General features: G+C 47.0%; 1 protein-coding gene across 4 annotated transcripts in view; it reads right to left on the bottom strand.

Annotated features, from left to right (window-relative positions):
• ITSN2 (intersectin 2) overlaps positions 1-27,076 on the bottom strand; it is a 1,355,209-nt gene that overhangs the window by 234,829 nt on the left and 1,093,304 nt on the right. For all 4 annotated transcript variants that reach the window (XM_086926255.1, XM_086926257.1, XM_086926256.1 and 1 more), the window contains one exon: positions 20,476-20,572. In XM_086926255.1, the coding sequence (XP_086782381.1) occupies positions 20,476-20,572 (97 nt within the window). The remainder of the gene's footprint in view (positions 1-20,475; positions 20,573-27,076) is intronic.

Genomic DNA, 27,076 nt, shown 5'->3' with positions numbered 1-27,076 from the left:
TTGCCTAGGGTTGCTCCACTCCCCCTGATTTTGGGTTTATCTATTATTTTACAACCTGATTGTGGGATTTTGTCCCCCATTGTGGAATATTATGCTCCTCAAGTTATACATACCCTCAAAAAGTCTGAATTCTACTATGAGGAGGAGTATGGTGATGATGATCCTTCGGGTTCTATGGAGCAGGACCTTGTTGAAGCCCTTGACGCTGGAGTACAACACTTCGTAAATAGAGCACTGGTCAGGGCTATTGAGCCAATCAAACGTCATCTTTGTTCCTATGCTCAACAGCAGGACTGGCTTCCCACCCCAGGTCCTCGTCCGAGGCCAGTGGGAAAAGAGTCGCAAACTCTCACACAGCAGATTTTGCCAAAGTAGCCGAGTCCATGGCTTCAGATCATGCCTATGGGAACCCCAAGAGTGAGGCGACTATCACGGAGATTCCACAGGAGGACTCCTCGAATACATCCTCAGACCAGTCAGCGGACCAGAAGGAGGCTCCTCTCCCCTTTAAGAAGGCTAGGAAGGAACGTCATGTGTAGACATCCTCCCAATCCAAACTCCTGACTTTTGACCCTACTAAAATTGTGCACCCTAACTCCATGGCCTGGCACCCACCGCAAGAAGAGGAGTCGTGAGGTCAACTGACGTCGACCGGGATCCAGGCCTGGTTCCCTCGGGGCCCTGGGTGTCAGGACCGAAGTCGATGACGGCGCCGGAGCCGAAGCACCAAACACCACCGGGGCAGAAGCCGCAAGCCCGCCAGGGTCCTCTAGTCGGGTCCGTGGGGCCCAAAGGCGCACCAACAGGCCTCGACGGAGGAAAGTGAGTCCTCATGGCCACGAGGAAATCACGTATCTCCTCCGGCGTCGCATGCAGCCCAGGGGCCGGAGGGTATGGGGTTGGATGTGATGCCCGCAGCTCCGGCAGAGCCGCAAAGGCTGTGTCGCCCGAACCCTCAGCCGCGTTGCGCGAGCGGAGTCGGAAGAGCGATGTCGCCTCTTCAACTTCTGTTTAGAGTGCCTCGACTTACCGGAGGAGGACTTGGAGCCCGACAAGTGGTGATGGCTCGACGAGCGGCGACGACTGCAGCTCCGCGACCGGTCCCTCGAGTTCCTCCTCGACTGGGACCTTGAGCGGCGCCGAGACGACTGCCGGATCTCGAGAAGCTTACGGGACCACTCCCGCATAGCTTTCGAGGTCAAGGCCCGGCAGTCGGAGCACGACTTGTAGTCGTGGACGGCCCCGAGGCAGTAGAGACACCGACGGTGGGGGTCGTCACCTACATCAGGCGGTAACAGGCGTCGCACGGCTTGAAGCCAGGCATCCCTACGGCACCAGGAGTCGAAGTCGACCCAAAAAAAGATCCAAACAGATCAAAAAAGTTAGTCAAAAAATGACTAGAAGTACTGCTCTTCCCGGATCTTGCTGGTGCAGAAAAAAGAACTGACGTCAGCGCGTGAGGGCGGCGTCTAAGTACTCCGACGACATCATCCCGGCGATCACGACGCCAAACACGGAGCTGCGGACGACGCCTACCAACGCGCAGGGGTACTGCTGACGAAAACTTTCCGGATCCAGTCTGACGCCTGGGGATATTCTAAGGTAAGGAATCTAACACTAACCTGTTTCTTTCAGATAAGCCTAGAACTCCAAATTCTTTTCTCTTTCAGACTGGCTGCATATACATTCTCTTGGAAATCTGGGATCTATGATGTGCTCTGAATAATCATTCGTCCTGATGATGACCCTGGAACTGTCCAGGATGGGTCGAAATGCCTTCAACACTATATGACCCCAAGATTTCACAGAAATTAAGATGGCTATTTAAGAGCTGATCCGACTTGTGTCAATCTATTAGACTTACACATGCTCTGTTGAAGAATTACTAATTTTTTTTTGACAGCCCTTTGTTGTCTATTGCTTTGTTTCTGATCACGTTTTTGGGCTTTTTTCATTTGTTGTCCTGGTCAATTGCACAGTGTTATGACCTCAGTCACAGAGTACTATTATATTATGCAGACCGTTTGTATATACTTTACGATTGTGATTTTAAATTGTCTTAATAAAAATATGTGTAACAAACACCGTCTCCTTGAAAATCTCATTGGAAATTTTCCAGAATTGATAGTACTCAACAATATCTCCTAACAATTTCTTTAACCCCTTCCATGCGGCCGCGATTCCCCTGGTGTGCTGTAAACAACACGAACAGGGGCGGGCCGTGACGAACCCCAGCCGTCAACAGCACACGAGCACCGTAGTGCATGACGGCTGGGGTTCGTCATCAGCATGGAAGGGGTTAAACTCATGTTCTATTTTCAATGATACCTGGTAGGACGTTTGTTGTGCATATAATATGATATGCCCTGTCCTTCTTAGGTATACAGGTAGTTACTCAAATATTGTCAGATTGGATCCAGAAGTGGTTGGACAACCACTATTGGGTATCATTCTGCACTGCACAGACATCGATAAATTTAGTGACATCCTACATGTAGAATAGGACCTTTTCAAACCCAAAATATCCAATGGGTTAAGTAAAAAACAAAAAATTGTTACCTATTTGGAATACACAAACTGTTGTGTCTGCAAGCTTTTCGTATATGAATGACGAAGTTGTAAGTGACAGGCCTTGAGGTGAGTTACCATGGACTTGTGTGTTGCAATTAAAGTACTCGTGTGTAAATTAATCAGCGTGTGAATTAGTTGGTTATGTCGAATGCAGGTCTCTAATACATTGTTTCCCAAACTGAGGGTCGTGACCCACTGGTGTGTTGGAAACAGATTCTTGGTGGGTCGGAAAAGTTTAATGCAATAAATAAAGATGCATTTTAATTCTGTATTTATCTTGTCACATTTGGTGTGCTTCAAAGACAGAGGTCAAAAGTCTGGCTAAGTCTTATGCTGCTTATTTTTGTTAATATAAGGACAAGTTACTTACATTCATTAACGCCTTATCTGGTAGAGACATGATCTAACCGCAGATTACTTACTTGTGAATTTCTAGGTGTCAAGTTGGATCCAGAAGTTTTTGCTTAGCAGTACCCCGGCACCCTGGTAGATGGAGTCAGTTTAATCTGCCTGACTTCGTATGGCATTGAGTTCATCGCCGGGACGTCCGCATGGTCTTATAGATACCACATCAGCGAGCTGACGTCAGTACTTTTTCTGACTTTTGATGCCAGTAGAGCAGACCCAGGAAGTAGGCTGACAGTGGTGTGTTAAAACAACTAGGGCCTTGAAGGGGGCCAGCCCTGACCAGAATAATTGATCCGCAGTGCGGGGAGGATGGGTGGGTTGGTAAGTAATCTGCAGCTAGATCATGTCTATACCAAAGAAGGCGTTACCAAAGGTAAGTAACTTGCCTATCTGATAGAGACACCTAGCTGCAGATTCCTTACTTGTAAACAGATGCCAGAGCAATACCATCCCCAGAGGAGGGACTGTGGAAACGTTATAAACGAGAAAGTCGTGTAGGACAGAACTGTCAAAGAGACCCTCCCGACAGTCCTGATTGTCCAAGCAATTATGCTTGGCAAACGTGTGCCAGGATGACCATGTGAGAGTATTCTGCTTAATTCAGAAACTCTGTCCATCACCACCCCCTGTTGTTTAATTATTTTGTCCACCATAAGCGTGGAAGGGTATACTCAGACGTGAGTCCTTTGCTCATTGCACCATCAGGATTCAAGCAAGCCGGGCCGAGGACGGCTGAAATGCCAGAAACCGGTCCCCGGGAGCTTGTTTCCTTCCCAGTGAAAGAATTGGCTTGGTAGTTTGGTTTGCCCTGTTCCCATGATGCACTGGGCCAGGGACAGACTAATTTGCATATAGCCAGGTTCTGAGCTGGGATGGTGCAGTGAGCTAAAAAACGGTGTTGGATTAAGCCCTGATCTCTTGACTGGGTGAGAGTATTCTGCTTAAATCAGAAACTCTGTCCATCACCACCCCCTGTTGTTTAATTAGGATGACCATGTAGCCACCGGCCAGATGTCAAGAACCGGAACACCAAGCTGGAGAGCCGTAATGGCTGCCATAGGTCTGGTAGAATGAGCTCTGAGGCCTTAAGAAGCTGTTTCTTTGCCAAAGTATAACAAATCTTAATGCAGAGGCTAACCCATTGTGATATGGTCCAATTCTAGTCAGCACGTCCCTTCGGTTCTCCAACGTACCCCACAAAGAGTTGGTTGTCCACCGGGAACCCTTTATTGCGGCCAAGGTCGAACGATGATGCTATTTTTGAGAACGGTGATGGTTTAAACCCAGATCTATTGACTGGGTGTGAGTGTTTGATTGGTTCAGATGCTCCGTCCATCACCACCCCCTTTTGTACTGCTTTTTGGGTCCCAGCAGTAGAGCTATTCCTCTTCTTTAGAACGATGCGTAGTATAGAAGGTGGGCAAGGTGACAGATTGCCCTATATTGAATTGTGTCACTTTAAACAAAAAAGAAGACGAGTGCAGAGCACTCCCTTGTCTGGAAAGACAGTCAGCTAGGAGCTTGCAGCTCGCTCACTCTCATGGCAGAGGATTTTGCCACTAAAAAAGCTCTCCTGATGGTAAGCAGCCGGTGGGGGCAATTTTGCAGTGTCTCAACTGATGCACACATTAGATAAGTGTGGACCAAGTTAAGGTCCCACTGGGGCATGATAAAAGGAAAAGGGGGATCAAATGAGTGAGCCCCTTCAGAAATATATGTACAATAAGGGACTTGAATAGTGACGGTTGGCATGGCAACCTTAGCACCGTAGAAAAGCAGAAAGGGCAGAAAGGTAGCCCTTCAGAGCGCCCAGAGCAGAGCCCTGCTGGGCAAGAGGCAGGATAAAAAGGAGAATATCAGAAAGCAAGGCAGCAAGGAGTCAATACACCGTTCTCTACAATATTTACAAAATATTTGTCATCTGCAGGCATAAATCAACTTAGTGGAGGGACGGCTAGCTACAAGAATAATATCAAAAACTTCAGGAGGAAGACCAAAAGGTATCAGAGGAAACTGGCATAGTGTAAAATTCTTGGGAGCTGAAAAATTATACCAAGAATCATCTACATAGTGTATAAAAATGCACTCTGGTCCTGCCCACAGAGATCAAATTAGCCTGAAGGAAGGGGGTTGGACAGGCAAGTACGTAGGATTGGGCCAAGAAAACTGTCCTCATTTGAATTGCACATAATAAGCAAAAGTGCAACCATCTGCTAGAATAGGTGGTTTGATGAAAAGGACTTTGAAAACCTCACCAGAATGCTCCCTCTATCTACACCTCAAATATTTTAAACCTCCAAAAACATACAACAATTAACAGAATACGTTCATCTGGTAACATTCCCCCTTGTTTTAAGAGAGGATGTCCTGACTTTTAGAACTCCCAGTGGAGGGGAGATACTGGAGGCAAAAGGTGTTCAAATATCAAGAAAGTTCCTTAGCTAGAGAACTATATGGACCATAGCAGCCTACAACTATTGATACCGTTCACACTTGTGTGAACATTTGCACATTTTGCTCTGAGGCCTTACTTGCACTTGTCTGTCAGACACAAGGCTGATTAACTCACTCTTGTTGACACAGTGCATTGCCATGCAGTTTTCCAATCTGACCTGCACATTCTTACTTTCCCAATGGGGATTTAAAATAGAATGGAAGTACATTTAATTACTCTGATTGCCAACAGATTAATGGGTAGTTGTCTCTCACTGATAGACCACAAGAAGCTCAAGTGAAGATGGTTTCCCTATAACAACTAGTAGCTGAGGAAGAGCAAGGTGGAATGTTCCTGAGAGAAAAAAATCAAGCACAAGCTACTTAGCCATGTAGACACAGATTCCTTATCTTAGAATCCCCAGGCACCAGAGTGGCCCAGGGATTTTTTCAGCAATACCTCTGCGCATCGGTAGAGGGCATCGAGCGGCTCTGCAGTAACGTCATCTCCAATATGTGACGTCAACAGAGTCCATCTAATCCTTCCCACAACAAAGTGGCAGTTTCTTTTGTGACCATGTCCGCGCCAACAACGCAGATCCACTTTGAGAAACAGTTTCGGGAAACAGTGCCCCCGAAAGGGAAAAATAGTGTATCAACAAGCACAGATTGAAAGATTTGCAGTAGAAAGCACATCAGGGATCTCAGTTCACAGAATGGGGAGGATGGGTGGGTCAATAAGGAATCTGCGGCTAGATCCTTTCTCTACCAGATAAGGCGTTACGGAAGGTAAGTAGCTTGTCCATCTGATAAAAACAATTAGCCGCAGATTCCTTATCTTAGAATCAGATACCCAATCAATACCATCCGTATAGGAGGGTCAGGACCAGACCTCATCAAAGAACCCCAAATAGAAATAAGTGGTCCAAAAGATGGGTAGGGACCAGACTATCCGAAAGATGACAGGTGAAGCAAGATGCACACTGAAGGAATCATCTGCAGGAAGGACTATGGGAAGCCTGCAGAGAGTAGAAAGCTACAGGGCCATGAGAAGCAAAGTATAGAATCAGTAAAGAGGCAGTCCCAAAAAAGGATGCAAACTACAATGAAGGAATGCAAAAGGACCAGGGACAATAGACCATAGAGTCCAGGCTCAGAACCAATGGAAGGAACAAACACAGTGTGCTCAGCCGCAGCGAACACATACAACAAATAAAGAGCAACCACCGTTGGTCAAGGAAACTATCCTCGGAAACAGATTTTAAAAAAGGGACCTCCAATGATAAAAAAAAGTGTATAGCCAGCTTTTAAAACGCCTCTAAGGTGCACAAAATAAGGTCCCCGAAAACAGAGATGAAGGCTACAGTGCATTTGCACAATGTAACAGACCACCCAATACAGAGTAAGCATTCAGGTAGAAAAATCAAGAGGCAGAATGAAGCAGTAAGAACAGACTCCTACGAGGCCGCAAAGCAAGATGTGTTCCAGGTGGCTGGAAATTAAACATGTCATTGACAGCATAATTGAGAAGAAAATTACTTGCAGAAAGCAGGAACACCACAACGGGTGTAAACCTGGAAGGGAGAGAGTACTCTGCCCACCCTATGAAGGTGGGCGAGAGTCAATAAAAGGAGAAACAAACTATCCCTGACAACATTGGTACAACAAATAATTAAGACTCAACACGACCATGACTATCTCTAAACCAGCATAAGGCTAAGTCAGAGTGTGTGACAAAAAGGGAAGCGCCATCAAAAGGCATGTCAAGTAAAGTATTTTGTACGGCCTTCAAAAATCTGGAAGGACGTGTAGGAAGGTACATCCTGACTATGGTTGCCCCCAACTTTTTGCCCTGTGTTTTAGCTGGTTTTGGACATAGTCGACCTGGGACCGTGCCAATCAGGACCCCAGGCCTACTGCTCTCTCTTTAAAATGGATTCCATGTACCCTAGGTACATTTCCAGTTGGTACTGGGCCACCCTATCAGACCCTGTAGCTCAGGGCATGGGTGTACCCAGGGCTGCCAGGGGCTGCAGCATGTATTATGCCACCCCTGGCTGGCCTCCTAAATTTGACACAACTGGCTGCATGACAGCTGGGGCAAAGTCGTGTAATCACCCTTTGCTATAGATATAGTATACCTATATCTAACCCTAAAATGGACACACAGATTCCTATCAGTCACTCCTATGGCAGGCCTTAACAGTCCTGAAGGCAGAGTGCTTGGAATCGTGTGAGATGGTGCTCTGGCATGAGCTGAGCCTGTCTGCAGCTTGCGGAACCAAGTCCTAATAGCTGTTCCATGATATCGCATACCATATACTCTTAAGTGCATTATAATCCTCGCGGTTAAATGCTATCTTTGGTATTGCTTTATCAAAACATGTCGAGTAAGGTGTCATACGAATTGGAATACTAACCCCTCGCCAATTCTGGCGACGGGGTTAGCATTCCACCCTTCTAGAGGGACACGACATGTATGTAACTGTGAACCCCGGTTAAAGTTAAACGAAGCCTCAGCTCCACAAAATGTATGCTGCCACCACAGACACGAGTCTGACCCCCTGCAGCTGGGAGTCCTTCCAGCGAGGGGAGCCTGGACAAAGGGTTTCCTGTCAGGGGCGGTGCTAGCACCGTCCCAGACATGGTTTTGTGTATCCTGGGTAGGCAGGGCTTTTCAGGAAGGTGACTGCTGAGTGGCACCCCGGTGCTCACTACGCATAGGCCGGTCAGAACCAGTTCCAGGGGCACACCAGCCCCTGGCCTGGGGAAAGTCCGGCATGGCAGAGGGGTGTAACCACCCCCCTCCTAGTCCCACCCATAGGCAGGACCTAGTCACCGGGTCAGCCCCCTTTTTTAGTATAAAGATGGGAGCGGGCCCCCTGTTCAAATTAGATCATCTTTGGAATCAAGACACGACTTTCTGCGAAAGGACTTCACGATTTCTTCCTCAAGATTCTCCCTTGTGGCTAAGGAGTAGTCACCCTGCATCCGCAGGCACCATCCTAAAGAACACTGCGGTCTGCTGCAAGTCCTTCATCACGAATCCGACGACCCAGCTCGACGAGACCCGGCTTCCCTGGCACCTCTGACCTCTACTCACCTCTACAGCAAAGCTGAGAACCGTGAGTGCGACGAGACCTCGAGGGACCGACGATCGCCAAGACTGCACGACTTCTTTGTAACAAGCCCACCGAGTCTTCCACTGGTGAGTGCTTTGGGGTCCGAGAAGCCCCAACCCTGCGCAGCTCCAGCACCCAAGATCAGCCTCCCTGCATCTCCACGATCGGCGTGGGGCCCTTCTGCTGTTTGCTGTGCACCGCGTTGTTTGGCTACTAGCCGGCTGGCTTGTGGCCTTCTGAACGACGCCCGACGACAACACTGCTGCTGGTCTGGTTGCTCCAGACTGGCCCTTGCTTCCTTCTTGAAGAGAGGCACCCCGGACCCTTCTGGTCCACTCCAGACGCCATTTTAGGTCCACCGCGTGGGCTTGAATTTGCCAAGGCTTTGTTGCCCAATCCTGGGTCCAGCGACGCCGACAGCTTCTATCTTCGTGGGACAGCTCGATCCTCCTTCCTGGTCGCCGACAACGCCTCCTGGTCCGTGAGATCTCCGAGCCCAGCGTCACCCACACGCCTTGTCGAGGTGGCTACCATCCGGTGCCCTCCTGGTACCCACTGACTACTGGCTAGTAGTCTCGAACTTGGTCCCCTCTGCTTTCAGGTGTCATCTTCCATCGATCCAGGCTTGGATCCACCGAACTTTCTTCACTGGTCGCCTGCCAGCAACTTCTTTCTTCCAGGCTCCTGGTCCGTCAACGAGGATTCCCGACGTCTTTTGAGTCCTATGCAGCTGCAGCCCCTGGGCTAGGTAACTTCGGCATTTCGGTGCCCCAGCATAGCCTCACTATCCAAGGGTCAGAATCTACTTTCGTTTTCTCCCTACCAGGTCGGGTTCGCCCGAGAACACTAACTTTGCAAATTCTAGCTACCATAGACTTTGTCCCGCATCTCGCGTGAGAGTGCACACACTGCACCCGAGTCCCCTGGGTCTCCTAGAAGTAATCTAACGATTCTATAGTCAAGTCCTAGCGATTCCAAAGGCTATTAGTACTGTACTTACCTGCTAGTAATTTCGCATTCCACTTTTCAAGTATATGGTTTTCCGTGCCCCTCGGGCATTTGTATATACTGTGCTAACTTAAGTATTTTTGTAAGAGTTTTGGTTTGTGCTAAGTACCCTGTCCTCATAAAGAGTACAGGGCTGTTGTGATCTTTAATAAATAACTGTTTATTTTCATAACACTTGTGTGGTGTCCTTTCACTTGGTGTTCAAGGGGTATATGTGGTATAACAGCTGGCTTAACACGCCCTCTCGAGTCTTTAGCCTTAGACTGCTCGTATCCACGCTACTAGGATAGCTGGTCTATAAGGTTGACTTACAACCAATCATCAATAAGGGTTGCTGGACTGATACATAGTGTTCACTAGAATAGTGAGCACTGCATATCAGGCCACCTTCTCACATTGGTGGCAGCGGTGGGATTTGAGCTTGCTGTTGTTTTACCACACGTATCCTAAGAATATCTTGTTGAAAGATCACATAAGTACTGTTAGTACATATAACTAAGCTTAGAATACTCTGAGTTCTACTGAACCAGCTGTTGCGGCTCCTCAAGGCTTAGCACACCTTGGCTGCAACTCTTAGCAAGGGATCAGTAGGTAAACACATAGTGTAGGTAGGTGCATCACTTACACCACACTAGAATCAGCATGTCAGACAAAGGAGGAAACTCTGAGTATCCCCTTGTGTCAGTGGACCCTCCACAGGTCCTTACTTCAAAATATGCTGCTCTTAGCTTCCATGAGATGAGACAAGTGTGTACTCTCAGGAAACTAAAACAGGGGTCTAACCCCACCACTTCCTTTCTGATTGGTCTCTTAGAGGCTTATGATGCCAGTAGGGCTGGTAACCCAGACCCTTCTAATCCAGAAGGAAGTTTGCCCTCCTTACAGGGACCCTTTGATAGCCAGGAACATCCCCTCCAGGAAGCAGATGATGCTGAGGATGAGGATGAGGACCAGTTGTCAGGGGATGAGGCAGATAAGGGACAGGTAGAAGTCAGCAGACTAACCAGGTCCAACTTAAGCAGACATGAGATTGGTACTAGGGGACTCCTGGGCCCACTCTCCGGTCAGCTTAACATTGGGAATGGACGAGTTAGGTATCTATCAAGAGGCTCTAACAGATCCCTTCGAACCAATGGCTCTCTCAACTCTTCTCACAGAGGGATGTCTTCCCCTAAGAGGAGAGTGTATGAAGCTGAAGAAAGGGCAATCAAACTGAGGATTGAAAGGGAAGAACTTGCCCTGGCCAAAGAGAGACTTGCCCTTGCTAGAGAGCAAGAATTATGTGGGCTACAGCCCACTGGTGGCAGCAATAAACCTAGCAATAGGGAAAGGAGTTTTGATACAAAGCACCTGAATAAGATAGTGCCCCCCTTTAAAGAAGGGGATGACATCCACAAATGGATTACTGCTTTGGAGAGAGCCTGCACTGTGCAAGGTGTTCCCCAAAGTCAGTGGGAAGCTATCTTGTGGCTCTCCTTTGATGGTAAAGGTAGAGATAAGCTCCTCACCACAAGGGTGGAGGATGCTAACAATTACAAAATCTTGAAGAATACACTGGTTGATGGGTTTGGTTTAACCACTGAACAATACAGGATGCTGTTCAGAGACACCCAGAAAACTCAGTCTCAAGATTGGACTGACTTTGTTGATTGTGCCACTAAGGCTTTTGAAGGCTGGCTACTGGGTAGTAAGGTTACTGATTTTAAAGGATTGTATAATCTAATTATGAGGGAGCAAATCTTAAATAATTGTCAGAACCAGCTATTACATCAGCACCTGGTAGACTCTGAGTTGACCTCTCCACAGGAATTGGGTAAGAGGGCAGACAAATGGGTCAGAACCAGGGTTAGGCCTAAAAACCAGGGTGGTGACCAGAAAAAGGAATCAACCAAGCCTCAAGAGAAGGGTGGGGATAAATCCACAGAGAAGACTTCCCAAGGGCCCCAAAACTCCAACAAGGGTGGTGGGTCCCAGAACACTCCTTCAGAACAGAAGAAACCTTATTGCCATACCTGTAAACAGGTGGGCCATTACAAAAGTAATGCCAGTTGCCCTAAAAATGGTAATAAGGGAAATATACCCCCAGGTAATACTCCTAAACCTCCTGTTACCACTAGTGGTAATCCCCCAGGTGGTGGGAGTGCCCCCAAGAATGTGGTGGGCATTACTTTGGGCAATCAGGAGGACTATGGCCTAACCAGGTTCCCTGACCACACTCTTGTCTGTGAGACTGGCATGGGGTTTGCCAACTTCACTACTGGACCCCACATTTTGGGAAAGTATAGACAAGAAGTTTTACTGAATGGTCAAAGAGTTGAGGCATTCAGAGACACAGGGGCCAGCCTCACCATGGTGAGTGACCATCTGGTCCCCTCTGCTCAACTGACCCCTGGTTTTCCTTATCAGGTGACAGACATTCATGGAGTGAAGAGAAGGCATCCCATGGCAGTAGTCAAGCTCAGCTGGGGTAATGTCACAGGGCCCATGAGAGTGGCAGTGACAGATAACCTACCTGTAGATTGCTTACTGGGGAATGACCTGGAACTCTCAGCATGGGCTGAGGTGGAGCAAGAAACTCACTCCAGAATGATAGGCCTATCCAGACAGGTTAGTGGGGCAGTAATAGCTACAGCCCCAGTCCAAGCACCATTCCTCCCTGAAAAGGTTGGAAGGGCAGTGGTAGCCACTGCCCAGGCTCAGACAGACTTTCTAGAACAGGATAGGAAGGCTGTGACAGTCACAGCCCAAACACAGACTGAGTGCCCTCCTGAAAAGGTTGGCAAGGTTGAAATGGTCTCAGCCTCTACTCAGACAGATAGTGAGGTTGTGAAGCCTGAAACAATGGATCACTCCACTCAAACAGAGAGCATTGAGGAGGAAGAAGAGTCTTCCCCCTCCCAGACACTAGGTGAGAGCCAGCCTCCTCAGGGAACTGACTCTACCCCTGTTGAAGGAACTGCCCCAGAGGTAGTCAGGCCTAGCCTGGCAGAGCCCCTGATGGCAGTGGACCCTTCCCAGGTGGGACCCAGTCTGGAGCAGGTAACCTGCACCTCTCTACCCTGCCTCAGTCAGCCCAGGGCTGAAGAGACCAGGGAGGCCAGTGGTGGACCCAAAAGGGCCCCCTGTCCAAAAGAACCCCTTAATCAGCAGATTAGGATCACTGAAGCTGGTAAACCTAGCCAAGTGAAAATAGAACAGACTCCTGAGGGATCCCCCTTAAAAGTAGTTAGGGAACTCCCACAGCTGGACACTGTTGGGCACAGCCAAACATGGGGCCTAAAAACCCCAGAACTGACCTGTCCCTCCAGTAAGCCAAACAGAGGGACTCAGCCTCCAGCTTTAGGTAGCCAGAGGCTGACCCTGAGAGCTCAGTGCATCTCAGCTAAAGAAAGAAAGGCACACATGATGAATGGTGATTGGAGGAAGTTGAGCCCAAAGGTAGAGGAGCCTCACTTCAGTACTCCATCCCAGCATCAGCCTTCTTCTTTCCCAAGACACACCAGAGACAGAGATTCCCTATGGTGGAGACCCTCAGATACCCTTAGGGTGAGGGGTTGCCTAGTGGACCATGACACAGGGGGAAACCAAGCCAGAGCTGGTCCTTCCTTATATGGCCACTTAGGTAATAGAGGCTTACCTGGACAAGGATAGCCTTATCTCCTTTCGTTTGGGGTGGGGGGTTGTGTAGGAAGGTACATCCTGACTATGGTTGCCCCCAACTTTTTTCCCTGTGTTTTAGCTGGTCTTGGACATAGTCGACCTGGGACCCTGCCAATCAGGACCCCAGGCCTACTGCTCTCTCTTTAAAATGGATTCCATGTACCCTAGGTACATTTCCAGTTGGTACTGGGCCACCCTATCAGACCCTGTAGCTCAGGGCATGGGTGTACCCAGGGCTGCCAGGGGCTGCAGCATGTATTATGCCACCCCTGGCTGGCCTCCTAAATTTGACACAACTGGCTGCATGACAGCTGGGGCAAAGTCGTGTAATCACCCTTTGCTATAGATATAGTATACCCATATCTAACCCTAAAATGGACACACAGATTCCTATCAGTCACTCCTATGGCAGGCCTTAACAGTCCTGAAGGCAGAGTGCTTGGAATTGTGTGAGATGGTGCTCTGGCATGAGCTGAGCCTGTCTGCAGCTTGCGGAACCAAGTCCTAATAGCTGTTCCATGATATCGCATACCATATACTCTTAAGTGCATTATAATCCTTGCGGTTAAATGCTATCTTTGGTATTGCTTTATCAAAACATGTCGAGTAAGGTGTCATACGGATTGGAATACTAACCCCTCGCCAATTCTGGCGACGGGGTTAGCATTCCACCCTTCTAGAGGGACACGACATGTATGTAACTGTGAACCCCGGTTAAAGTTAAACGAAGCATCAGCTCCACAAAATGGATGCTGCCACCACAGACACGAGTCTGACCCCCTGCAGCTGGGAGTCCTTCCAGCGAGGGGAGCCTGGACAAAGGGTTTCCTGTCAGGGGCGGTGCTAGCACCGTCCCAGACATGGTTTTGTGTATCCTGGGTAGGCAGGGCTTTTCAGGAAGGTGACTGCTGAGTGGCACCCCGGTGCTCACTACGCATAGGCCGGTCAGAACCAGTTCCAGGGGCACACCAGCCCCTGGCCTGGGGAAAGTCCGGCATGGCAGAGGGGTGTAACCACCCCCCTCCTAGTCCCACCCATAGGCAGGACCTAGTCACCGGGTCAGCCCCCTTTTTTAGTATAAAGATGGGAGCGGGCCCCCTGTTCAAATTAGATCATCTTTGGAATCAAGACACGACTTTCTGCGAAAGGACTTCACGATTTCTTCCTCAAGATTCTCCCTTGTGGCTAAGGAGTAGTCACCCTGCATCCGCAGGCACCATCCTAAAGAACACTGCGGTCTGCTGCAAGTCCTTCATCACGAATCCGACGACCCAGCTCGACGAGACCCGGCTTCCCTGGCACCTCTGACCTCTACTCACCTCTACAGCAAAGCTGAGAACCGTGAGTGCAACGAGACCTCGAGGGACCGACGATCGCCAAGACTGCACGACTTCTTTGTAACAAGCCCACCGAGTCTTCCACTGGTGAGTGCTTTGGGGTCCGAGAAGCCCCAACCCTGCGCAGCTTCAGCACCCAAGATCAGCCTCCCTGCATCTCCACGATCGGCGTGGGGCCCTTCTGCTGTTTGCTGTGCACCGCGTTGTTTGGCTACTAGCCGGCTGGCTTGTGGCCTTCTGAACGACGCCCGATGACAACACTGCTGCTGGTCTGGTTGCTCCAGACTGGCCCTTGCTTCCTTCTTGAAGAGAGGCACCCTGGACCCTCCTGGTCCACTCCAGACGCCATTTTAGGTCCACCGCGTGGGCTTGAATTTGCCAAGGCTTTGTTGCCCAATCCTGGGTCCAGCGACGCCGACAGCTTCTATCTTCGTGGGACAGCTCGATCCTCCTTCCTGGTCGCCGACAACGCCTCCTGGTCCGTGAGATCTCCGAGCCCAGCGTCACCCACACGCCTTGTCGAGGTGGCTACCATCCGGTGCCCTCCTGGTACCCACTGACTACTGGCTAGTAGTCTCGAACTTGGTCCCCTCTGCTTTCAGGTGTCATCTTCCATCGATCCAGGCTTGGATCCACCGAACTTTCTTCACTGGTCGCCTGCCAGCAACTTCTTTCTTCCAGGCTCCTGGTCCGTCAACGAGGATTCCCGACGTCTTTTGAGTCCTATGCAGCTGCAGCCCCTGGGCTAGGTAACTTCGGCATTTCGGTGCCCCAGCATAGCCTCACTATCCAAGGGTCAGAATCTACTTTCGTTTTCTCCCTACCAGGTCGGGTTCGCCCGAGAACACTAACTTTGCAAATTCTAGCTACCATAGACTTTGTCCCGCATCTCGCGTGAGAGTGCACACACTGCACCCGAGTCCCCTGGGTCTCCTAGAAGTAATCTAACGATTCTATAGTCAAGTCCTAGCGATTCCAAAGGCTATTAGTACTGTACTTACCTGCTAGTAATTTCGCATTCCACTTTTCAAGTATATGGTTTTCCGTGCCCCTCGGGCATTTGTATATACTGTGCTAACTTAAGTATTTTTGTAAGAGTTTTGGTTTGTGCTAAGTACCCTGTCCTCATAAAGAGTACAGGGCTGTTGTGATCTTTAATAAATAACTGTTTATTTTCATAACACTTGTGTGGTGTCCTTTCACTTGGTGTTCAAGGGGTATATGTGGTATAACAGCTGGCTTAACACGCCCTCTCGAGTCTTTAGCCTTAGACTGCTCGTATCCACGCTACTAGGATAGCTGGTCTATAAGGTTGACTTACAACCAATCATCAATAAGGGTTGCTGGACTGATACATAGTGTTCACTAGAATAGTGAGCACTGCATATCAGGCCACCTTCTCACAGGACGCAACAATGCATGCTGACGTTAAGCTATGGAAGAGGCCATACCCTGAACAAAAGAATTGTGGTATCTATACCACAGCTGATGCTAAGAGTGGCTGCTTGCTGCCCATCACGTACCGGGGGAACAATAGCTTTCCTGACTTCATCCGGAAGGGAGGGAAAGAGGCGTTTCACTGAGTATCACAAGGCATGGCAGAAACGGGCGAGGACACAAGAAGTGGTCACAAAGCTCAGGACAGCGATAGAAGAAGAGAAAATGTACCTACCACAAGTGTCAAATTTCCTAGCATCTGTCTGCGGGGGGACAAGAGGGAGAAAATCAATATTTTGGGTGGCCAAACAGCCTGAACTACAAAGCTCCTAGTAGAGGGATGTCCAAGAAGACAGGGGGGCTTCTACGGGGCCAGAAAATGCTTGTGAGAAATAGAGCGATCCTCAAGGGGCCATCTTTTCAGGTTTAGCCCAAACACACAGTAGGATATCAAAAAGACAGTCACTATAAGGAAGAACAGGCTCAGCTTTAAGACTGGTCAGGATGTAGACCGCCAATTAAAGGGTCTGCTGACGAAGGAAGTTGTAAATCCAGTACAACCAAAACTCGATTGAGCATGTCCGCCAGAGCGGAACTCACCTGCGTAGCCAAACCAGGAGGAGACTGGAGGCTGGAGAAGATTCCAAGACATTGATGTCACCCAAGTCAAGTAACCAGTTAGACTGAATCAGGGGGTGGAGCCATCTCCAAAATGAGAGGGGGGGAAACACCACACCACCTGTTGTACTTCTACAAATATGGTCCTCAGAAGGAAAAACCAGAGGAAGGGATTCTGAGACAGTCTGCTCCGTCAGCGCTGCATTCAACGCCATAACCAAAGCCAGTCAACGTCGAGAAGGTGATGCCTCGATTTTGTAAGGAGTATCAATCGGCATCAACTCCACCAGTATGGGGGCCAGCAGACAGGAGTCAGATGGCGACATCGGAGTCGACAGACCAGAAGAAAGTCGAAGGTGAGAGCCTTGACAGGCTCTGCACCGGCGTCGCTAAGATTTCAGGCACAGGAGGCCTCCCCGAAGCGGGGGAAAACCTGCCAGCGGGGTCACTGGCACAACCTCATGTACTTCCGTAGGGCCCAAGGGCGCTTCAGAGGGAGGTGAGATCCAAGAATAGAATGAAGGGTTTGAGAATATTGTCTCATCTAGGTCAATGGCGCCCGGGCCACACGACAGGTGGGGGAACCTGGGGGGGACTCATGTCCCGACACTTCAACAGAAGAGTGGGGACCAGTGGCAGGCGACGAAGGGGGAGTGGGGTGGGGGGGGGGGGGGTAGGGAGCCACTGCGACTTCGACTGCCGACACCAAGACTTACCGCCTGACATAGAAGGAGAATGATGCCCGCGGAAACAGCTCCTCTGTAGGCACAGTCGGTCCATGGAGAGTGTATGGGAATTAGGACAATGAGAAGACTTCATGCGACGTACCCTGTATGCTTTCGGTCTAAACTGGCGACAGGAGTCCCACTCTTCAAAGTCATGGTGCTCACCCAGGCACCCCATGCAAACCGAGTGAGGGTCCGTGACAGACATCTGTCATACACAGGACTCACAGGGCTTAAAACCCGAGGACATTGAAGAAGAGAGAAAAAAGAGAACACTGCTTCGTCGATAAAAAAAAGTCAAGTAGACCAAAAAACAGCAGAAGAAACTGCAGTGTGGATCCACGTTGCTAGCGCAGAAAAGACGGTACTGACATCAATGCATCAGGGAAGGGTTTATTAGACTCAGTTGACATCCGATTTGGGAGACTACATCTCTGCGAAGTCAATCAACGCCTTCTGCCAGCAAGCAGATGTACTGGCAAAAAAAATTCCGGATCCAGTCTGGTGCCTAGGGAGGATTCTAAGATAAGGTATCTGCAGCTATTTGTCTCTATCAGATTGGACTGTTGATTTGGAAACTTGCATCTTGTGTGTTTTGCCAAATGAACTTGCTGGAATCAGGTGGTTATCCCCCGTTTGATAAATTCCAGGACATCAGTAAGGAAACTGAATGCCAAAAGAGTGGAAATATTTCTCCGACATGACCAAAATAGGGCAACCAGACAATGAACACAGAAAACTATCTCTCCCTCTCTACTCTACTAATTGTTTATAACTTTAGACAGTCTACCTACTGCCTTTTTTCAGTATAATGTCCTTACAACCCTCCCAATTAGGGTCACTTGTGTTCATCATCCGTGGGACAAGAATGCATGCTTTGTGTGTGATGTGTGATGATACGAACAAAGACTGGCAGGCAGACTGTTCTTACAATAGAAAATGTGGGATCAAAAGTACACAGATCAGGATGGTTCGGGGGCGGGGGGCGTTGCTCAGTCCTTGCCTTGTGATGGGCCAATGATGAGGATGATATAGTTGTATGAAATGAGCCGTTGGATCATCAAAGAGACATTGCAAAGTGATGATTTCCACTTCAATGCTACATCTGTGGTCTCATTTGCTTGCACATAGCAACATTGTGTTTGTGTGCCCTGCCTTAAAACACTACTAGGAGTAATTATTTTTCCAGGTGTAGAGTGTGGACTTTTTTAGTACTACGTGAAGAACCGTTGTCCTTTGCTTAATCCTATGCTCAAAATGTTGTTGCTTGTTATGAATGTTTATTCATTTAAATGCCAGCTCTCTTATGTGTCAAAGCCTTGTTTTTGTGTGCTTAGGCGCGCTCCCTTATAAAGCTCCTTATTAAGTAGCCTTTCGAGGGGGTATTGGCATTAAAATACATGTTACCTCCCAACTCGTGGAATAACAACACTGAAACGCCTTTCATCAATGGCTGTTGAGCATTTTGGAAACTCTTTTGAGCTATAATTGATGGCCATCTTGAGTGAAATTTATTACAATGCCTCCCAGCCAACGGCTCTTTGGTGCAGGTGCATCTTTTTGCTCCTTCTACTGTCATAGTTGACAATCTTTCTTAACGTGCTATCACTGCTGCAAGGTGTTTTGCTTCACTACAGTCAGCCAGTTGGCCTCGTTCTTCGGTTGCCTGTTCTAGCTTGCTTGTACATAACATTACAGGTGATCATCACTGTTTTTGCACAGATATGGTTGGTAATCATTTTCAGAGCAATATTGGGTGTAATATGGGTTCCACAGACTCTGAAAGGGCATCTCAGAGAATGGACAGGACACTCAATAGCTGTTTGTGAGGCAAACGTTCTTTTGTTTAGTAGAGCAGGAGCGCCACTAAATTGAAAGGACTCATGCCTTGCCAATACTGTACTTCAAATTCTACATTTGCAGGAGGGGGGGTTAAGGAGGGGGGGGAGTGCTTATTGTGCACTGGTGAATCTCCTGCCAGGAGTCATCTGCATCTTATCAATCTACGACCACAACATTTCAGTTAGCATAGGCAAGAAAGTATTTGTACCCAGAACCTAAAGGCTAAGAAGCCTAGACATATATGTGGGCCTGCAAAGACCAAGGCTACTCTCTATAACAAGCACCTTACCTTCAGTAACACCCTTTCAGGTAGATCAGATACTCTAGCTAACAGCAGATTCCCCTCCTTTAGAATATCCTTAGATACCAGACTGGATCTGGAAGATTTATCAGCACAGCACCCGAGTGCTGATAGGTGGCATTGTGCGACTTTGTGTGGACTCTGCTCATCTCCAGAAGTGACGACTGGAGCAGTATATAGGCATTACCCATTTGTGCTGATGTCAAAATACCTGTCTTTTTGTTACTTCATACAGTGATCTAGAGCGAACTCCTTTTTTTCTTAGGAGGTGAGGAGTGGTTTACCTCAAAACATTCTCCAATATGGAAGGGAAATGTCACCTTCTAAAACCGCCTAAAACCACAGCCTTTAAGTCTTGCAGGGATTGTCACAAACAAATGCTTGTGACGGATCTCACAAGAAACGCCTATGGTGTGTAGCTTCAGGAAAGAACTTTAAGTTGTTTAGGGAGTGTGCCCTTATGAATCTGAAGATAATCTGGGACTGCAAAACCAAGCTGTAAGTCACCAATCAGTGCAGGAAATAAGGTAAAGGTCGCTCCCTTACAACGTGAAGGACTCAGTCCAATGCCCATTCTCGTTGCCAGTCCCGCAAGTAATCATCTTTGAACTAAAATCTTTTGGTGAGTCTAAGTTGTAGAAGAAGCCCAAGAAGTCTAAGTGGACCTTGTCTAGGCTTTTCCACTCTCCTTTGAAGAAGTCACAGAGACGTCAAGGTTTCCAGAGGTCTTTTCTCTGTCCCCTTCAGAGGAGCTGATTTCTCAACTGATTCTAGTGCGTAACGACTTTCCAGCACTTATTCATTAGCTAACAATTAACTAGCATTACAAATGTTCTAAATTATCCTTTGTTACCTTGATCAGTGCAATCAGATAGAGGGAATTTACTTTACTTAAAATTCATGATTAACTGCAGTACAGGCTTTATCTTGGGGCAAACACATCTTGAGTGGGAGTTTCGAAAATAAACAGTGACATTTGTAAAAACTATAAACAAACACAAGCTTCCTCTTACCTGGAGAAAAACTGGGAGTATTTTTATCAGTGCTGGGGCCCAATATGTTCACATGGTTAGCAGGAAACCATCCTTTCTGTCTCTTTTTCCCCCGCGCCTACAAAAAGTGCACAAGCAGGTGAGTAGGAATTTGGGAAATCAAATTCAGAACAGTCACAGGCAACTTACAAGAATAAATCCACACTTGCATAGACCTTCTTAGCAAGATTCAAAAAATTACCATATTAGTATATTAAATTGATCTACTATATATAGTTATCGGCCATGAAATTATGAGCATTCGTAAAAAAGAAAAATCAAAGACGCAAAAGTTTTATGATGGGGTTCAGGCTACGCTGCGGTATTCTTTATTATGCAAGTCATGCTTTTCATTGTCAAAGGTTATTCTGCTCATCGGTCACAGTATCCTAGAAACAGGAAGCCGCAGTTGCACTAGTTACCCTTATGCAATGATGTAAATACGTTCCTGTATTAGAAACAAGTCCTGTGCACACGCTTACATAGTAATCGGTCCTGATGTCAGGACTCAACAATTAGAAACAAAGTTCAGATGGATGAAATGAAGGTCAAACACCAGGTTTTCGCATGTAGAGAAGATTTATAAGTCAATCTGCATCAGTACATATGATAATAGCTAACCGACACACGTTTAGTCACACCTTGAAGGAGATGTGACTCATCAGGGCTTGGAAGGACATGGGAGAAAAAAACAAAGCACAAATAAAAATAAAGAGGGGCAACCTAAACTTCAAAATGGCTGGGTGACTCTGTGGAAATGGGAGATCATCTAAGTGAATGTGGAGACCCTATGGTGCGTAAAGACACAAGTGTAAGACAAAAAAAAAGCTAGAAACCAAGACATTGTGTGAGGTGTAACGGTTGTGTATTAAAACATAGGCTTCATCATTTTTCTGTATCGATATATCGTCGTCCATTCTAAGAGAAGACAAAAATTCTCAAGTATACCAGAGTGCGTGACAAGAGTGAAGTGCATCTATGGCTGTGAGGTACAGTAGGTGACGATCGTATATGAAGTAAGTAATAAAACATTGCAAAATCCATAACACATAAAATGGTATTGGGGCGGGAAGTATTTAAAGTATAACATAGCATGTCAAAAAACTACACCACGGACGTTCAAGGGAGAGATGAAAAACAGGAGGAAGTATAAGGCAGAGCACACAGTGGGGTCTAGCAGGTGATAACATTTTCTATGCAAAATGAAAACATCTTTACTGTTGTCGAAAAAAGGATATAACGATTAGCGTGAGGCAGAATATAATCAAGGAAAAACAGTCTGTACGACATTAATAATGGTATAGCTGAATGCACTGGAGTGTCGTAACTAATACATTCAATGGAGAAAAAGCTGGTCTGTGACATGCTAGCTATCTTGCAAATTGAGTAGCGGTAATCTGAAGGTAAGTTTAGAATAATAACAGGACAAAACACTAAGAAACTGTACAAAGTGAGTATCACCAGAAAGCAGATTAATGTTAAAACATGTGTATCCCTGCACGTAATACTTGCTACAGCAGGACGATTCGAAAATGGGAAAAGAGTGTTACAATCATATGTTCAACAAGTTGTAATAAGGCTGGAAGAGGCGCCGAATGAAGACAGTAGAAAGTACCATGGGAGTGGCGAGGGAGACTAGAAAAGAGGAAAAAACGGAAAAAGAGGAAAAGTATGAGGAGATAAGAAAAAAGAAGAAAAAACAGACCCAAAAATAGACACTAATTGTGTTTTTGGCCATGTTAGTAGAGTTGGCAAATTCCTCAATTTGAGATTTCTAACGAATTTGAATAGCTCAATTTTGGACTTGCACAGATCCCCTCGCTCGTGTGGATTGAAGCAAAGGACTGTGATTATGAGAAAAAGCTGCAACAAACACTGGAAAACATTACTCAACGATGACGCACTCAAAGATCATATCCAAACTAAACCTCAGTTCACATTCAGAAGAGCTAGAACTTTGAGGAATAGACTCAGTCCCACAGTTCCACCTGTCGCCATCACTCCGTCCTGGCTCAACACTTACTCCATTGGTTTCCACAAGTGTGGATGCTGTGGAGCATGCAAATGGTCACGTAAAGGAACTAAAGAATTTACAGACTGGTAGAACCGCAAGTTTCAAATCACTAGAAATATCAATTGTAACACCAGATATGTCGTCTACATAATTGAATGCACCTGTAAGAAATGCTATGTGGGCAGCACAATCAGAGCTTTGAAAGAAAGTATCATGGAACACGTGAGGGCTATGCACAATGGGGATGCCAGATACCCCATGTCCTCACACATTTAACAACTGTGCTACACAGGGACCTAACAAGAGCCTTAGCTATAATGGTATTGATGTCATGGAACCCGGTGCCAGAGGAGGGAACCGGTAACTCAAGCTAAGAAGACTAGAAGCCACCTGGATAATGCGCCTCCAAGAAGATAAACACAGGCTCAACATGGATCATGAGCTGCAATACTTCCTTGGGTCTTGAACACTCACGGATTGTGCAGTTTGTATTCTTTGTAATTCCTGATAACTATTTGTTCGCAAAAGATACACTTAGGATGTTATATACACACACAATAATGTCAACTTGTAGTGATCACATACTTGAATTTACCACACTGCCAATTCTACCTTTTGACCGTATTATTGTCCCCTTTTTACTTGCAGATAATGAATAGTACTTATGATGTTTTTACTTTCACAATAATGTCCACTTATAGTGTTCACACACTTTGTTCTATCATACTGTAATTCTAATCTTTTCACCGTTTCATTGTCCTTTTACTGTCCAGAAATAATTATTTGTAAACACATCTAATATTCTTCTTTCTGCTACTCCCACAGTCAGTCTCACAGCCATTTGCTCTCTAACTTTCTCCACTTTGAATTCATTCTGTATAAGAACTGTGGCTCAGGGGTTAGAGGCGGCAGACCCGGAAGCTGAGATCGGTCCTGGACCAGGGTTCAATTCCCCGCCTCGGCGGGTCTTGGGCTAAAAATTCCACGGACTCGATAATTCTCGCTCCGGTGCCTTCTCGACTCACGGGTTCACACTCTGCGACTCTGGGCAATAGCTTGCTTAATCTCCACAACGGCCCCTCGCGGCGGGATGCCTGACTTTCACCTTGTGGATACCCGCTGGGGCTATCACACAGGGGAATATCAGGACGGGTTCCCTAAGCAAGCGCCGGGACACCCACTGCGGGTAGCTGTGCGCTATATAAGCTCAACCACATTTACATTTACATTTAACTCGCCTGCACTCTTTTCTCGTCTGACCTCCTGTCTTTCGACCCCCCTCTCTTTACTCTAAATTATTCTGGCACAAGTTTGCGCTCATGTGTTTTCACATGACTCCCTGTATTTCTATCCTTTACTCTCACCCTTAATATCTGTCCCTTACTATAGACCTCATTGAGCCTATACTTGCCAGTTTCCCTTGTGTAAAGTCGCCATCCTGACAGCACAGAGCGTTTCTATTTTCTGCACACTCTTTTCCCTTTATTTTGTCTATTTCACTCTATATTTCTGCATACAATGCCATATGCATCCTCATCATATTGCAACATACCGTCACTCATACTTTAAGAAACCCCACTTCCGGTGGTTTCAATTTCTAACCCAATTCAGGGTCAGCTCTCTAGAGCCGGTCACGGTACTGGGAGAAGGCCCCGCCCACCACGCCACAAATCACTCTGGTGATGGTATTTCTTTCATTGCACGAATAACAGCCATGGTTCCTCTACATGGAATCAGAACGCTCTACAACCCGCAGTGGCCCGTGCGCTTCTCTTCTTTTATTCAAGGTAAGAATAGCTCTGTCCCCTCGTACCAGGATACCACCAGTCACTTAAAGTGCACACTCTCATGCTGCTCTTATTTCCGCTTTTCAGGTCCCGGCTTTGAATCTGGGACGCACCCGTCCGGATTCCTCGCTCATGCTACATCGAGTAGGGCATTAACTTCGATTTATCCCCATTGGTTCACATGCGGCCGGCTGTGACGTTTGAACCGCCACCATGGTAAGCTTGACTTTCACTCTCGCCTTGAGACCGTTACTTCCATTATCCCTTCACCATCTTTTACTTAGACCGCTCTTTTTTAACATTTCAGCCACAGACTAGATTATCACAGAATTAACAGGTATTTAGCAAACCTACTACGCCCATTATTTTGGGTCTGTTTTTTCTTCTTTTTTCTTATCTCCTCATACTTGACCTCTTTCCCTTTTTTACTCTTTTCTAGTCTCCCTCACCACTCCCATGGAACTTTGTACTGTCTTCATTTGTGCGCCTCTTCCGGCCTTATTACAACTTGTTGAACATATGATTGTAACACTCTTTTCCCATTTTCGAATCATCCTGCTGTAGCAAGTATTACATGCAGGGATACACATGTTTTAACATTAATCTGCTTTCTGGTGATACTCGCCTTGTACAGTTTCTTAGTGTTTTGTCTTGTTATCATTCTAAACTTACCTTTGGATTACCGCTACTCAATTTGCAAGATAGCTAGCATGTCACAGACCAGCTTTTTCTCCATCGAATGTATTAGTTACGACACTCTAGTGCACTCCGCTATACCATTATTAATGTCTTACAGACTGTTTTTCCTTGATTATATTCTGCCTCACGCTAATCGTTAAATCCTATTTTGGACAACAGCAACGCGGTTTTCATTTTGCATCGAAAATGTTATCACCTGCTAGACTCCACTGTGTGCTCTGCCTTATACTTCCTCCTGTTTTTCATCTCTCCCTTGAACGTCCGTGGTGTAGTTTTTTGACATGCTATGTTATACTTTAAATACTTCCCGCCGCAATACCATTTTATGTGTTATGGATTTTGCAATGTTTTATTACTTACTTCAAATACGATCGTCATCTACAGTACATCACAGCCTTAGATGCACTTCACTCTTGTCACGCACTCTGGTATACTTAGGAATTTTTGTCTTCTCTTAGAATGGACGACGATATATACAGACAAATGATGAAGCTTATGTTTTAATACACAACCGTTACACCTCACACAATGTCTTGGTTTCTAGGGTCTTTTTTGTCTTACGCTTGTGTCTTTACGCATCATAGGGTCTCCAAATTCACTTAGGTGATCTCCCATTTCCACAGAGTCACCCAGCCATTTTGCTGAAAGTTTAGTTTGCCCCTCTTTATTTTTATTTGTGCTTTGTTTTTTCCCCCATGTCCTTCCAAGCCCTGATGAGTCACATCTCCTTCACGGTGTGACGAAACACATGTCGGCTGGCTATTATCAATTGTACTGATCCAGATTGACTTATAAATCTTCTCTACATGCGAAAACCTGGTGTTTGACCGTCATTTCATCCATATGAACTTTGTTTCTAATTGTTGAGTCCTGACCTCAGGACCGATTACTATATAAGCATGTGCAGAGGACTTGTTTCTCTTCTGTTTGGTGTAGGTCTCCCTACACCAGTACAGGGGTTGTTTGCGGTCTGGGTTTGTTTTCCTCAGACCTGTATGCACCGCATGACTGCTACACCTAAAGACATACTCAGTGATCATACAGCCTTGAGCGCCAAATCTTCCTGTCCTTTCAATCCAAACCCATTCTCTCTGTTCACACCTTCCTGTATTAGGCAAAGTTAATATATGTTTGGAAACAAAGCCATTGAAATTAAATGAAATGAAATAAGGTATTTATAGAGCGCACGGTGGCCAAACGGCTCTACTGAACAGAACAGACAGGGCCGAGGAAGTTAGCAGGGGTAGGCCTGGGCAAACAAGAATGTTTTGAGCGCTTTACGGAAGTGTGAAAAGATAGGAATAGAACGCATGGAGAGAGGGAGAGAGTTCCAGAACCGGGGGGCAAGAACAGAGAATCTGGTTCCACCAGTGCGGGATTTACGAAAGCGGGGAACAGTGAGGAGGGCAGAGGTAGATGAGCGAAGGGTGCGGGCAGAGGTGTGGGTGGAGATCAGAGAATTGATGAACGCCGGAGCAGAGCGATCGACAGCCCGAAAGACTAGACACCCTAGTTTAAACAGGGATCTCTGTAGAACGGGGAGCAAGTGGAGAGATTTGAGGACGGGAGTGATATGGTAAGTTTTGGGAAAATGAAAAATAAGTCGGGCAGCCTGATTTTGGATTGCTTGGAGACGACGGGTTTCGTAGGCAGGGATACCCACGAACAAGCTGTTTCCATAATCAAGGCGGGAAGTGATGAGGGCCGAAATTATGATTTTGAGGGAATCAAGGGAAAAAAACGGGAAATTTTGCGGATCAGACAGAGGCCGTGCATTGACAGGTCATGGCTGACCTTAATGCCCAGCGTTTTGACGGAAGGAACAGGGGTAGGAGGGGGACCAAAAATAGGGGGCCAGAAAGCAGAGGACCAGGGGCTGGATGAGCCACCCGTCAAGACAAGCTCAGTCTTGTCTGGATTGAGCTTGAGGTGATTGGCGCTCATCCATCCAGAAATAAAAACCAGAGTGGAGCGAAAAAAAGATAAGGAGTGAGAAGAGGAAGAAAGATCAAAGACGAGCTGGAGGTCATCTGCGTCGTTGTACACAGAGACCACCAGATCGAGAAGAGAAACAATAAGAGGG

Source organism: Lissotriton vulgaris, chromosome 6, assembly GCF_964263255.1.
Source record: "Lissotriton vulgaris chromosome 6, aLisVul1.2, whole genome shotgun sequence".
NCBI classification, from domain to species: domain Eukaryota; kingdom Metazoa; phylum Chordata; class Amphibia; order Caudata; family Salamandridae; genus Lissotriton; species Lissotriton vulgaris.
Note: the sequence above shows the minus strand (reverse complement) of the source record. Positions and strands in the feature narration are given on the sequence as shown.